The 14,116-nt window shown below is 37.0% G+C and overlaps 1 protein-coding gene across 3 annotated transcripts in view; it reads left to right on the top strand.

Moving 5' to 3' along the window:
- PFKP (phosphofructokinase, platelet) overlaps positions 1-14,116 on the top strand; it is an 80,806-nt gene that overhangs the window by 48,296 nt on the left and 18,394 nt on the right. For 2 of the 3 annotated variants that reach the window (XM_075212074.1, XM_075212075.1), the window contains exons 11-16: positions 1,673-1,737; positions 3,582-3,651; positions 8,609-8,755; positions 10,095-10,165; positions 10,339-10,426; positions 11,008-11,160. In XM_075212074.1, the coding sequence (XP_075068175.1) occupies positions 1,673-1,737; positions 3,582-3,651; positions 8,609-8,755; positions 10,095-10,165; positions 10,339-10,426; positions 11,008-11,160 (594 nt within the window). The remainder of the gene's footprint in view (positions 1-1,672; positions 1,738-3,581; positions 3,652-8,608; positions 8,756-10,094; positions 10,166-10,338; positions 10,427-11,007; positions 11,161-14,116) is intronic. The other variant, XM_075212073.1, reaches the window with a different exon arrangement.

Below are 14,116 nucleotides of genomic sequence, written 5' to 3'. Positions count from 1 at the left end.
GCTCTTTCCACAATATATATATATATATATATATATATTGTAATAGAAGACAGGCAGGGCGCCTCAATGTGTATTATCACTTGTATAGCGTAAATAGATGTAATATCATGCGTACCATGAGGTATTGGTAGGTCGTCTAATCGGAGAAGGAAGATCCTCTTAATAGATTGTTCCTCCCAGTTGGTCAGGTAATGGACAATGCAAAAAACAGAGCACAACATAGAGTAGTATTGTCAGGATGTACAATCACACCACCTGTGAAATATACACCACCTATAGGGCTTCCTTATCGTGCAGAAAAACACTTATGCCCAAAAATCAACAATTATAATATATAGGACACCCGTGTGTACCAGCCATAAAAAAAGGTAAATATAAACTGCGTACCAGATGGTCCCTCCAAGTTGGCACAAAATTAGTTCTTTAGAGGATCAGTTGTATAATCCCTCTCTTCCAACCTCAGTCATTGGCAGCAATAATGACAAGAAAGGAGGTGTAAATAGTACAATAGCGCTTTATTAAAAAATAAATATATGCACTTACATCAGGGAGTGCAGATAAATGCTAAGGTAGTAGGCTCAACGGGTTTCGTCCCGATAAAACGGGACTTCATCAGGAGCGAGAAATAGCAGATACATATACCGCTGAATTACCGGCTTTAAATAGAGCCCAAACGCCATCTTGGCGCATGCGCAGATGCCGCCACTTACTGCGCATGCGTCAGAACAACTTTATTGATCTCCACAAATACACTGGACGGATCAGTACTGAAATTCCGTGTGTATAATATAATACTCAAGTGGAGCCACATATATGCCCCATAATAGACAATAATGATGTATCAAGATATTAACTAACATCTCATCAGCAAAATTATATAATTAGGAATATGATCACGCACGCTGCATAATTCCCATAGCGCCAAAGGAACTCATGGTATAGCTACTACATAAAAACATTAAAAACAATTATACACAATATACATATACAATATATAAAAAAACATATACAATATATAAAACACACATATATGCATGCACATACACACATATACATACTGATCAGATCTACCAAACGGTAGGTCAACCTATAGCTGATGGCTAAACTAAAACCTGGTGATAATATACCAGGTACAGATACCAAAATAACTGCTAAGTATATGTGATCAACCTGACTAAGCACTAGCAGAGATTATATCCTAATGCTATAAATTGAACCTTATAACTATATCTCTGACCCTTGAATAATAATATCTAGTAAAAACGATAGAGTTACTGGGACTATTACCACCCATAAAATAAATGTCCTATTATTAAACCCAAAACTACAATTGTACCTTATATTAAAAGAATCAAACATCATATGTTTAGAAACCCCTGCTGTGTGACCTGGGTTTGAATCATATATATATATTCATATATGTCATTTTTTTATTATTTACATTTTCAGAGCCTCATGTGAAAAGCATAATATTGCAAGTCACATATTATTGCACACACGTTCAACACTTTTTTACCATTGCAACAATGAATGAGAATGTTATAATATAAACTATTAGCAAGTATCCAATTACATTAACAGTAAAGATACAACAACATGTACTATACTCAGTGAAATACATTTAGTTAAAGAGAAAGTATGCACATGGTTAAATATTCTATCTTTTTTAAAGACTCAAGAAGTGCAGAAGGCGATGGATGAAAGGAGATTTGCAGATGCTGTAAGGTTGCGTGGAAGGTACAGACCATATTGTATATTATCCTTAATTTATCTTTTGTTTTGAATCTCTGTGGCTTCTCATATGACTTTTAAATAGAGATGATTGAATTATTTTGGCAAATTTCTGTTAGTGTTTTGCAGATGGTGAATGAATTTGCAAAAGTTTGACAGAACAAATTTTCCCATGATAATTAAAGAAAATGTTCTGTGTTTTTTCTTGCTGCAAGAGCAGTTTGTACTATGTAAAGGTCTTCATTGAAGCCCAGGAGACCATTTTATTTGCAGTGCCCCCTGCTTGTTCAATCAGCTGTCGTTGATCCCCTACATCAGCCACAGGGGTGTTACTATATTTTTAATTCTTGGAGAGGGGAACCCACTGTTTTATTTGGTAGGGTGGAAGGGGTTCAATTTTTTTTAATTTGAGGTCTTTGAGTTGTGCTAAAGAATGAACAGTTATGTAACTTGTTATTGATCTATTGTTTCCTTATAAAAAATACTCCTTCTGAATACTCAGCAAATATTAAATTGTATATCTTCCTTGGAATCAAAATTTATGATGGATCAAATTAATCTCTGGTAACAGAAAGGCAAAAAGTTACATGAACAAGGTGATCCTCATATGTAGCTCTGCTTTGTCCCCACTGACAACTATACCAGGCCCCCCACATCATCCCCAGACACCTGCAGCCTTCCCTGAGGCCCTTTCTGCGTATGTGCTGGACGGCAGCTTCTCAGAGCAGAGTGGGGGCCTCAGGAGGCTGCAGCGACATCACTGGGCTCCTACCAAAGTATGGGGTCCAGCGATGTGCTGATCCGCCTTGGTCATGTGGGTCCTGTTAAAGGCAGAATTATAGGGACGCAGATAGTATTGGCAATGCATACCTAAAACTTAGTCTTAATGTACATTTTATGTGAAAATCACCAGTGTGGTCAAGGGCTGAATGTGAAATCAGAACACTGGACGAAAAATGGGACATTTAGGGAGAGGGGGGATACAATTCCAGACAAAGTTTTGTCTGAGCTCCGCGGGTTGTTCAGTACATAAAACATAGCAGATATATCAATGTGTGTACTATAATACCCTGACATAGGCGCAGCCGCACATTGTACGAGGCTCCTACAGGACCTTACACTGAATTGAATTCCTCCCATAGTGTATCTACTTGTTATTTATTTAAACACGTAGCTGTGCTGCTGTCAATCTGAGCCAGGCTACACTAGCAGCTTGCCATTGCCGTGCAATCACTTCCTGTATGATCAAATAGCAATTGGTTAGTATAGTCTAGACCAGTGTTTCCCAACCCTAGTCCTCGAGTATCCCTAACAGGGCATGTTTTCCATATCTCTTTGCTGGAGCACAGGTGTAATCATTACTGACTGACGCATTTTTAAAGATCCACAGGTGGTACTAATTATATCACTGGTCACCAGGAAAACCTGCACTGTTATGGGACCCTGAGGACTGGATTTGGGAATGACTGGTCTAGACCTTGATGTTTTGATGTCCAGTATCTACAGAACCTTCTACTAAGACAGGGTTTCCCAAACTCAGTCCTCAGGGCTCCCCAACAGTGCAGGTTTTCCATATCTCCTTGTTGGAGCACAGGTGTATTCATTACTGACTGACACATTGTAACAGATCCACAGGTAGTCCTAATTATGTCACATGTGATCCGGAAAACCCCGCACTGTTGGGGAGCCCTGAGGACGACTGGGTTTGGGAAACCCTGTACTAAGAGACAAACTTTTTTTCTTTAATTTTATTCCTTTGTACCCTTTACTGCAATCTTTTCCATATGCTTATCGGAAACATAACCTTGACTTACATTAGTGATCCCAAATTTGTTTTGCTCATGTTTTAGGAGTTTCGAGAACAACCTCAACACTTACAAACTCCTTTCCCATAAGAAAAATATATCGGAACTTCCAAAGGTAATTTCTACCATGAAATCCTCTCTTTATTAATGTTTGTATTTCTACTGCTGGTATAACCTTATTTAGAGCACTATTATAATAATAATATTCTATTTATTTATACTTCTTATCTCTGATTTTGGTTGTTATGTTTTTGGTATAACTGCATCAGTTACAGAACCTCAGGCAAAGCTAAGTCAAACTCACAATGGTACAAACTCAACAACAATCACACATAATTCAGTCTTTTGCTCAATAAAAATTTACTGTATAACTGAAGGAATAAAATATTTTAACACGCTATGGAATGTGCTGGCGGCATATCAATATGTTGATGATGTTGATGATTGTAATGTTGTGATGAATATTTAAATATTTCAAATGTTCTTGTATGTCAGTGTAAATGTTACTCATATTTCAGGTTTTATACAGTAAATATGGAGGGAAAATTAGTGTTTAGCATAGTGGTTAAATGATAACTTATAATGTTTGCATTGATTTCTTTAGCAATTTATATTTTTTTAAGTTGGTGTGGGACGGTAATAGGGGATAATTAATTATTGTAAGTGATGTAGTGGGCAATGAGGATATACTGTACAGTTGATGATTGGGAGTGAGTTTTTTAATCTTGTTACATAAATCCCAGATTAGTAGTTTTCTGCTCTGTAGCAGAGAAGAAAATATAACTATCCTCCCCTTGGCAGCTTTGTGATTGGCTGTAATCTGTTTATGCAAATAGAGAGAAAAATGTGCCAGTTTCTCCTATATTGATGTGAATCTCATTCTGTCTCACTGTAACAGACAGACCTGCATGAAACAGTTCAATTCAGAATTTGCAGAGTGTCTTAAATCAATTTGTGAACCAGAACTCAAGGCAATTTTGGGGCTTTATTTGATAAGCTGAATTGTTAGAAGTTGTACTTTAAAATATTATTTTGAACAACAACATTGTATTAAATAAATATGTAAATAACATGTAAAAAGTAAACACATTTTCATTATAAATATGTCCCTTTTTCAAACCTATTCAGTGCAAATGCAAATGTTAGTTGTAGCACTGACTGTTCTTGAGAAATATGATTTACAGAGATGTAGGGGATCTGCAGATCTTCAAATGACAGATATAATATTAATCTAAAAGATTGTGGACTAGAATGTGGTCTATGGTATGTGTTGTCATGTGTCGTGCCACAATAAAGAGTCTATGTAGATTACTTTAGTATACACAACTTGGTGTGTTGTGACAACTGAAAGCAGCAGTGTATCACCTAAATGGGTCAATATTTATGTACAATGTGTGTGCTGTGAGTATCACCAGTATCTGAATACTGAAATAAATTACTAATGGATTACTTACACATACAAAATAATTATCTTTCCTTCTTTCTAACAGGATAACACCTATTTTAGTGTACGTAATTATATGCTTAGTGCTTAAGACTGATCAACATTTCTATACAATATGCTTTAATACTGCATGTGGTATAACTTGTCTGAGGTCTTTCAGCTTGCACGTATCCTTATGCATGATCAAAGTGGACGTCAATCTTATTGCTACTTCCCATAAAACCATTTAACTACTCTGCTAGTGATCACAGCTAAATGAACACATTTACTGCATTCTAAAGTTACGTGTAATCTATGCGGCCAATGGTGAGGGGGTTAACTTACTTTGCCAACAGAGGCACATACGGCATGCCAACTTATTGATAGTTATGGATAACTTCCACAGAATGCAAGTGAAGAAAATTACAGATATTATGATTCTGAAAGCAACATCCGAGATAGAAGGTTTTATTTCTTTAAATAGCAAGTTAAGCATACATATGATTGTCATTTTTCTTAGGTGTCATCCTACAAATCAATATCTTCTTTTCAAAATCACTCTAGATGGGAGTCTAGTATGACTGCCGGACACACACACACACACACACACACACACACACACACACACACACACACACACACACACACACACATACACACACACAGGCACACACAGATTCACATAGTACAGCATGTCATGTAAAGGCAGAGGAGAGAGATGGAGGGGAAGTATAATCCAGTGCATAATGCAGATAGAGCTCAGAAGGGCATTCCAAAGCCTCTCTGCTCACTACATCATGTGTCCTGTGACTATGGTTGCTATAACAGTCACATGATACTGTGCAAAATTATACATCAGTAATAGCAGCCGGAAGATAGAAACCAAGGAAAAATGGTAATTACCAAGAGTCTTCTTATAACCCGCCACAGTGATTTATGTTGAAAAATGCATCTAATTTACATTATTAGCTAATTAATTGTATTATTTTCTATTATGCTAATAATGAATAAATTAAAAATACACAGATGTGTCTTGTGCTGAGCTTGCTCTATACAAGGAAATTAGTAAATCGCAGCTGTAGACAAAGGGATATTGCTAAATCCCACCATAGACAAAACACACTGAGAAATATACAGTGCTGAAAGTGCATCTTGGAGAAGATACAATTAATAAAACCAAATAGACTGGTCCAACTAAGCAGAATCCACAATAAATCAAATTTAATGTATGAAAACCATAGAGCACAGCCGGTAAAGCAGTGATGGGCAATCTGATGCAGTACAGGGGCCACATGGGGGGCCCTCTAACTTTCAAAAGGACCGCACAGTACCGTTAATCTCAGAAATAAGTTAAAATAATACATTTAATCAAAGAAAGAGACACTTATCTGTAATAACAAACCAGCAGGCATCTTAAACATGTTTACAAGATATAACAAATAAATCTGCCAATAAAGCAGGACAGGGCTGGGGAACGCAGGGGAAGGCATTCGAGGGCTGTATACGGCCCTAGGGCCACCAGATCACCATCATTGCATAGAGATTTTTATCACACGTTTTCCATTTTTAAAAAAATGTGTTACAGTGATGACGTTCTGTGACTTCTCTACCCTGGTGCACTCCGTCAATATTCTTCATTTAGGTCCAATGATAAAAGGCAAATAACATTGACAGCAGAGAATGTGGTAATGATCACTATGTTCATACTTGTTCATATACAGTCATCGAAAAATGTATAGCCTTAGGTGCTAATGGTGTATTCAAACGTAACAAAGGCCAGAGATATCAGCAGCTGACAATGCACTAATTATCCCAGCAAATCAACCTCCTCTACAATAATTATGATCATTAGATATGACTCTTAATTAGTATACAAAAATGAGTCATGTATTATAATTTTAGATTAAAATATGATTTTAGTTATATATATATATATATATACAGAAATAAAATCTAAAATACAATGAATCATAGAATATAGTGAGTGTCTGGGCATTAACACACTGGTTATCCTACACTGCATTATAAAGTTCTGATCATGTGCTTGGGGAGTATGGAAACTAGAGGGATCTGTGATTAAATGGACAGGTGAGCTGTTATTAACGCTATATATATATTCAGCATATAAAGATCTCCATAGATAGCGAGACATTTTTTCCTAAAGGAGACTCTGCCGTCTGAGGCTTACTAATCCTCACCATATGGAACAAGCATAATGATCCCATATATGGCTCCCTTACACTAGCGTTTGATTGGGAATTACAGAATATGTCTGTACTTGTATGATATATATATAACAATTTATGCAGATTTGCTTGAGAATGCCCAGTTATTAATTATTGTCTTTGAGTATATTTGATGTATCTTATATTTGAATTTATTTATTAAGTTAAAAAAAATGTGAAAAGTTTTTCTTGACTCTATGAACATGGCCAAGATCTATAAATGTTGGACTAGTAATGATGGAGGGGCAGGGGCTCCTTTTATCAAGAGGTTGAACTGCATACTACAAAGGACATTAAATTGTAACAAAAGGGACACACACACACACACGCGCGCACTATTGATAATCAGATAAATTTAATCAGTTCCCTTATGGCCTCTACTAGAATTCCATTGCATGTTGTGCTCAGCATGTGTATAGCCAGCACCTGGACACAGTTCAGCTTCTAAGCCTGATAAGTATTAACCTTTAACAGTACTAAGCTCTGTTACATAGTATGTGTTGGATAAACTCAGTTTCTGTTTTGACATTGTATATAATATAAATTCTACTAAATCTGTCTGGCCACTGTATCAATTCCCTTATTCCCACTAGAACACAAGTCAAAGATCACTGGGATCATGTGAAGATGTAAGCACACGCTATGTAAAACACTGGGGAGCCTAGTTTATTAATGGCTGCATAAGGCCCCCGTTAAATATCATCCCTTATCACAATTAGACAGAACAGGTCTTATGGCTAAACAAAGATACCAAGTGAAAACAAGACTAATGACTTAAAGATTGATTGTTGCAGTTTCTTGATGTTACCATTGGATGACAATCTATTTCTGTCATCTAAATACTTTAAAGGAGATTTGGATACATCCTCTTCATGGGAAAGGCCCCTCCAGCCACAGGATATGTGCTAGGTTGAGGTTCGATACCTGGGATCTTAGCAACTACGTATATTGCAGCCGATGTCCAACAAACACAGAGCGAAGGACACCAGTAACAGTGAAACATTCAGGAAGCAGGTAGTGACGGTGGCATCCCATTGGATGACCACAGCACCAGTCCAGGGAAGTGTGACCTTCACTACAGATGTCCCTGGAGTGTGTCCTCAAAGCTTCAGTCCTCCAGCAGTATGAGCATAGTGGGATTGTCAACATAATCAAATGGAAGAATTCTAACTAAGGGGTAGAGTGCACTGCGTAGGGTGTCAGAAAATATACATCTAATTTAGAACAGTAATAAAAATAATCAATTTATTAAAAACAGAGAAAATGTTATATGCATTTAGGGTTCCTTGGAGAAATAGGCGATTCACTTATGTAATGGCTATGCTATGATTCTGTATACATGTTAGCCTGCTTGGCTGGCTCTGTGCCTGCCTACTCGGCTCTTGTTGTCTTATGTTGACCTGAACTTCCTCTCTCCTTTACAGAGTAATTTCAATGTGGCAGTATTGAACGTGGGGGCTCCGGCAGCTGGAATGAATGGAGCTGTAAGATCCGCAGTGAGAGTGGGAATTACTGAAGGACATAAGATGTTTGCAGTTAATGACGGATTTGAAGGATTTGCTAAGGGACAGGTGAGTATTTCCGACAGCGATAAAGCACTGAATCATCCTGTATGCTGTTTTGCATCCAAGAAAATGAACACTGCCAAACATTGCTTTTGTTCTCATTGGTTGCAAAGTAAAGGCTTTGCATTATCCAAACATTATTCATTTACCTTGCTCTTGTACATGACACAGCCTGCTGTGTGCCCTGTATACCTGCATGCCAGGGTATCCAGTCATGATATATTGATATAAAGGCCACAGAAGGAAGCTGTACATATAAAGCAATGTGTAGTATTTAGTAAAGGTTGCAAGACAGTACCATGCAATAAGTCACCTGAAGATGGAAAACCACTTTCAGTATAATTATAAAACTTACATATTAGCCCTTCCATGTTTAACTATCAATATCCTTTTTAAATCACATTGATTATTAGTAGTGACTGACACTCGGCAGAGATTGCAACTTGAAAGATGTATAAGTAGTTTTGACTAGTGAGGAAAACTGACTCATGTTTTGTGAGCAATTTTCTGTCCCTTAGCAAAGGAAGTTTCACACATAACAAGGTTCTTTTAGCACCTCATTACGGTTTTTAATATATATATATATATATATATATATATATATATATATATATATATATATATTTACTTATATATATTTACTATAACCGTATATGTAGAATATATTTATTGGTTTTGAAAAAATATCGTAAACAGTTACACTCCCATCCCAGACATTTGCTTCATTCATTCAACATCCTGAAAGTAGACAAACACTTAAGAAGGTGTTAAAGAAAATGCATTTCATTATTTTTTTGGGGGGTGGGGGGGGGGGGTTAGGAAGGGGCACATGTCCAGGGTATCAGACTGCAGAAAACATTCTGTTCACTGGGTTCATCAGAAATTTACAAAATGGAAAAATTAGTAAAGTGAGTTAAAGATTTTGGGAGGAAAAAAAGGGGCCTGACTTGGGAAAACTGGGACACATGGAAGTCCTGTGATTAAACATTTAAGAAAAGAGAACTGGAAATAATGCAGTTTTGTGTGACCTTATGTGATTAATCCCATGAGAAATAAAGACCCTTCCTGTATTCTCTATTTAAAAGAGCGTTTCCAACCCATCGTCCCCCCTAAATTTCCAAAGTGAGCAATCCATCCCACTAAAATCTATGGAAGAGATTGCTTGCTGAAGTTTGTGCAACTGAAGGAGATAAAAACACTGCAAGTCAATTACAAACTGCTAGTGTAGAAAACCACACAACTGCATAGCCTAGCCCTGCTAGGAAATACCGAGAACCTGCTTTGTTGCAGGCTAATGAAAATCTAAAATAGGTTATTTTTAATAATAAATCCTTCTCTGCTTTAGATAAAAGAGATAAAATGGGGAGATGTTGGCGGCTGGACCGGCCAAGGTGGATCTCTCCTAGGAACCAAAAGGTAATTTTTACATTATATTTTCAGAAATAGATTTTTTCACTTTATATACATGAATATGCATGGTTGTAAGATTTTGCAAACGGTGTAAGTATAGTATAAAGTATACTAAGCCAATGTGTACACTTTTCTGCATGTTTCATTTCCCAGCGCTTAACTTTCTATTCTCATTTTAGAACTCTACCTGCTAAATATTTTGATCAAATTGCTGACCAGATACGCGTTAATAACGTCAACGCTCTGCTCGTCATTGGAGGGTTTGAGGTATATATTTCTTATACATAATTCTTATCTTTTTTCTTATTATTTTGCTTCTTAGTTGAAAGAATTATGTTTTAAGAAAGTAAAAGTAGTTATGTTTTCAAGCAAAATGTATTATATATACTAACTCTATCTAATTTCGTTAAAATAGTGCATGTGTAATAAAACGCATTACAGCATCAATTATAAATGCTGTAAACTATTTCCTTTTGAAGTTGTGACAGCAAATATTATTACTCTTTTTAAATATTTTGATATAGAATTCTTGTGTTGTTTTATATATGATGTTGACTTTTTATACTATGTATTTGTTTTTATTTTATTCTGTTGTGTTATTTTATGGAAGATGTTGATTTTATTCTGTTATGTTTTGGTTTTATTCTGTTGTTTTCAAACTTATGTATTTATTTTATGTTTTATTTTGATTATCTGTCTTTTATTATTACTGAGTGTAGTGGTTCCTTTCCAAGTATATCTGTGTGCTGTGGTAGAAATGGCTCTCCTCGTGGCCCCTTAAGATTTTTCCCCCCCCTACAACGACTGTATCTTCTTTTTCCTCCCCACACTGTGCCTGTGCATCCCAGGCCTACTTGGGACTGATGGAATTGACTGTTGCCAGAGGAAGATATGGTGAATTCTGTATCCCAATGGTTATGGTTCCTGCCACTGTCTCCAACAATGTACCGGGTTCAGATTTCAGCATTGGCGCAGATACTGCTCTGAACACTATAACAGATGTAAGTTTAATCAGACTTTTGAGTGCACTTACTAAACCTACGCATCGCTATGACCCCCCAGAATGTCGTCTTTATCTATCAGAGCAAAGAAATAATATCTACATAAATCCATACAGTAGTCTTCCTGTGCTCATGGACTGGATGTCCGTTCATATTCTGTAGTGCACAATAGTGCCAAAGCTACAACCAATGAATTTTAGTGGAGCATGTTATACTAAAGACCTCTCTAGTTGGCGCTAATTGATGATTCCGGTGAATAAAATGCTTCAATAAAGAATGTTCCATCTGTATATTGGTCGATTTATGGAACAGTTGCAACCATAATACATTGATAATCTCCTTTTTCTTTGAATAGTACCCTATTCAAAATAATAGATCCTCCTGCGGCTGTAAAGAAATGCCAGACTGCCCCATTCACATGGCATGAAACAACACTGAATTATTAATGGAGGATTTTCAAATACATTTTATTTGGAGCATCTGAATACATCTAGTTTTCACCACAAATATTTCCAACAGAAAGCACCAAGGGGTATATTTACTAAAGTGCGGGATTAAAAAAGTGGAGATGTTGCCTATAGCAACCAATCAGATTCTAGCTGTCATTTTGTAGAATGTACTAAATAAATGAAAACTAGAATCTGATTGGTTGCTATAGGCAACATCTCCACTTTTTCAAACCCGCAGTTTAGTAAATATACCCCCCAATATATGAATCCCTTGGAATGTTTTGTTCAGTAACAGCTCTGATAAATAAATAAACGACAGAAAACACAGGTAAGTATTGCATGCTGCATGCCGCTACTTTATGCCTCCTACTATTTGCTCTTTATTTAATCCACCCTTCTCTTCAATGCTCCTGCTACTCACAATCACACCATATCTGCCTATTGCTTTGTAATGCAAGCTTGTTAGATCTCTAGGCTGCCAGCTAGTAAATAGTGTTTAGTTTCTTTGGTAACCGGCGGCAGTTAAATGCTTGAAAGGCTGTCACATACAATATTAGTAAAGGTATTGAATGCTTGATAGGTGTCACATACAATATTAGTAAAGGTATTGAATGCTTGATAGGTGTCACATACAATATTAGTAAAGGTATTGAATGCTTGATAGGTGTCACATACAATATTAGTAAAGGTATTGAATGCTTGATAGGTGTCACATACAATATTGGTAAAGGTATTGAATGCTTGAAAGGCTGTCGCATACAGTATTAGTAAAGGTATTGAATGCTTGATAGGTGTCACATACAATATTAGTAAAGGTATTGAATGCTTGATAGGTGTCACATACAATATTGGTAAAGGTATTGAATGCTTGAAAGGCTGTCGCATACAGTATTAGAAAAGCTATTGAATGCTGCCTAGTGGCATTCCGCCAAAGGTATCCCGTAAAACCAGTTGCTGTAGAAAGCAAAAGGTCACCTTGAATAATAAATACACTTTGGAGTTAGTGAGTGAGCTGTTCATGTGTTCTCGCTTTCATATCAACCCTCCTGACATCTTACTTTACCTAATATGAGAACAGCCAATGAAGAGATAGGCAGTGTCTGTATACCGTGACAAGTATACCTACATGTATGGATCTCTGTAGCACCGCATTTCATATTATTTGAGAATATTCAGCTCAAGTCACTTAACCACATCTGTAGTTATAAACCTTTAGGGAGAAATCACTCAGCATTCAGCACAAGTAGAATCATTTCACAAAGTATTAAGTACAAAGGATCTAGGTAGACGTCTGCCATGTCTACAGTCCAGGCTAGTTTTATAGTTGAATATAAATTTTATTATACAAATTGACCTCCTGCCATGGGACATCCCAGGTAGTTGCCTGAACTCCTGGGTCTAGGATAAGTGGGCTACTAAGTACAGGTGGGCTACTGGCTTTACCTGGCTCACAGTCCATGATGGACCATGTTCTTTCCCAGTGGTTTCTCATCTGCATGTCAAAACAGTTGTTGTGCCTCCAGGATTGTGAGGGATTACACCAGGTTAGGTAACCTGCTGATCGTTAGCGGTTGTGGAACTGCATGTCCCAGCATGTCCTTCCACTCCCTGGCACTTGTAGTTCCACAACAGCTAGAAAGCTAAAGGTTGCCTATCTTTTGACCAGGGTGGCATTAGCAGGTCCACCAGCAAGCTGGTACCGATCTTCCTATTAATGATGTACTTTGGAAAGGATATTTCAATAATAATAAAGAATACTACTGAAATTTCCTTTGAAATCATCATCATCATCATCATCTATTTATATAGCGCTACTAATTCCGCAGCGCTGTACAGAGAACTCACTCACATCAGTCCCTGCCCCATTGGAGCTTACAGTCTTAATTGCCTATGTAATAGTGAACAATAATTCCCATGTCACCAGCCCCAGGACTCAGAATGCCTGCAGAGGTGTTGGACTATTTAACATCACTATAGCACCTGCTTGTATTAGTGTTCACTGTTTATTATTTCCCACAGCCACTGAGTGTGAACAGGGGTAGAATTTTTATTTCTCAAATCTGGCAAACACAGCATCAGTTATTAATACTGTCTGTTTGTTTGTTTTACATAAGTAAAAAAGAGAAACAAAATAAATATGCAGACTTGTATAATGTATTTTATTATACCTATAAAACCTTCTGAATCACTGAAATCTATTATAACCATTAATATGGTGACAGTAGAAAACACGGAGGCCAGTAAATAGTTCAAATGAAATGATGGTAGAACAGACAGGATTAGAAGTTTTATGTCTGTACACTAAATATTTCACACCCAACATGTTAGCTGCACAAATGGCTTAAATTCAGTACATATTCCGTCAGTGATCTGTAGTGTTAATGCCGGGTTTGTGGCATCACGCACCTCTGCATGATCCATTGTTACGGGAAAGCACATGGATTTGCAGGACATCTTATGTGAAGGGATGGGTGGATCGGGGTGTTCCTTGCTACGTGTGCGTGGGG

Source organism: Mixophyes fleayi, chromosome 5 (genome assembly GCF_038048845.1).
Source record: "Mixophyes fleayi isolate aMixFle1 chromosome 5, aMixFle1.hap1, whole genome shotgun sequence".
Classification (NCBI taxonomy): Eukaryota; Metazoa; Chordata; class Amphibia; order Anura; family Limnodynastidae; genus Mixophyes; species Mixophyes fleayi.
Note: the sequence above shows the minus strand (reverse complement) of the source record. Positions and strands in the feature narration are given on the sequence as shown.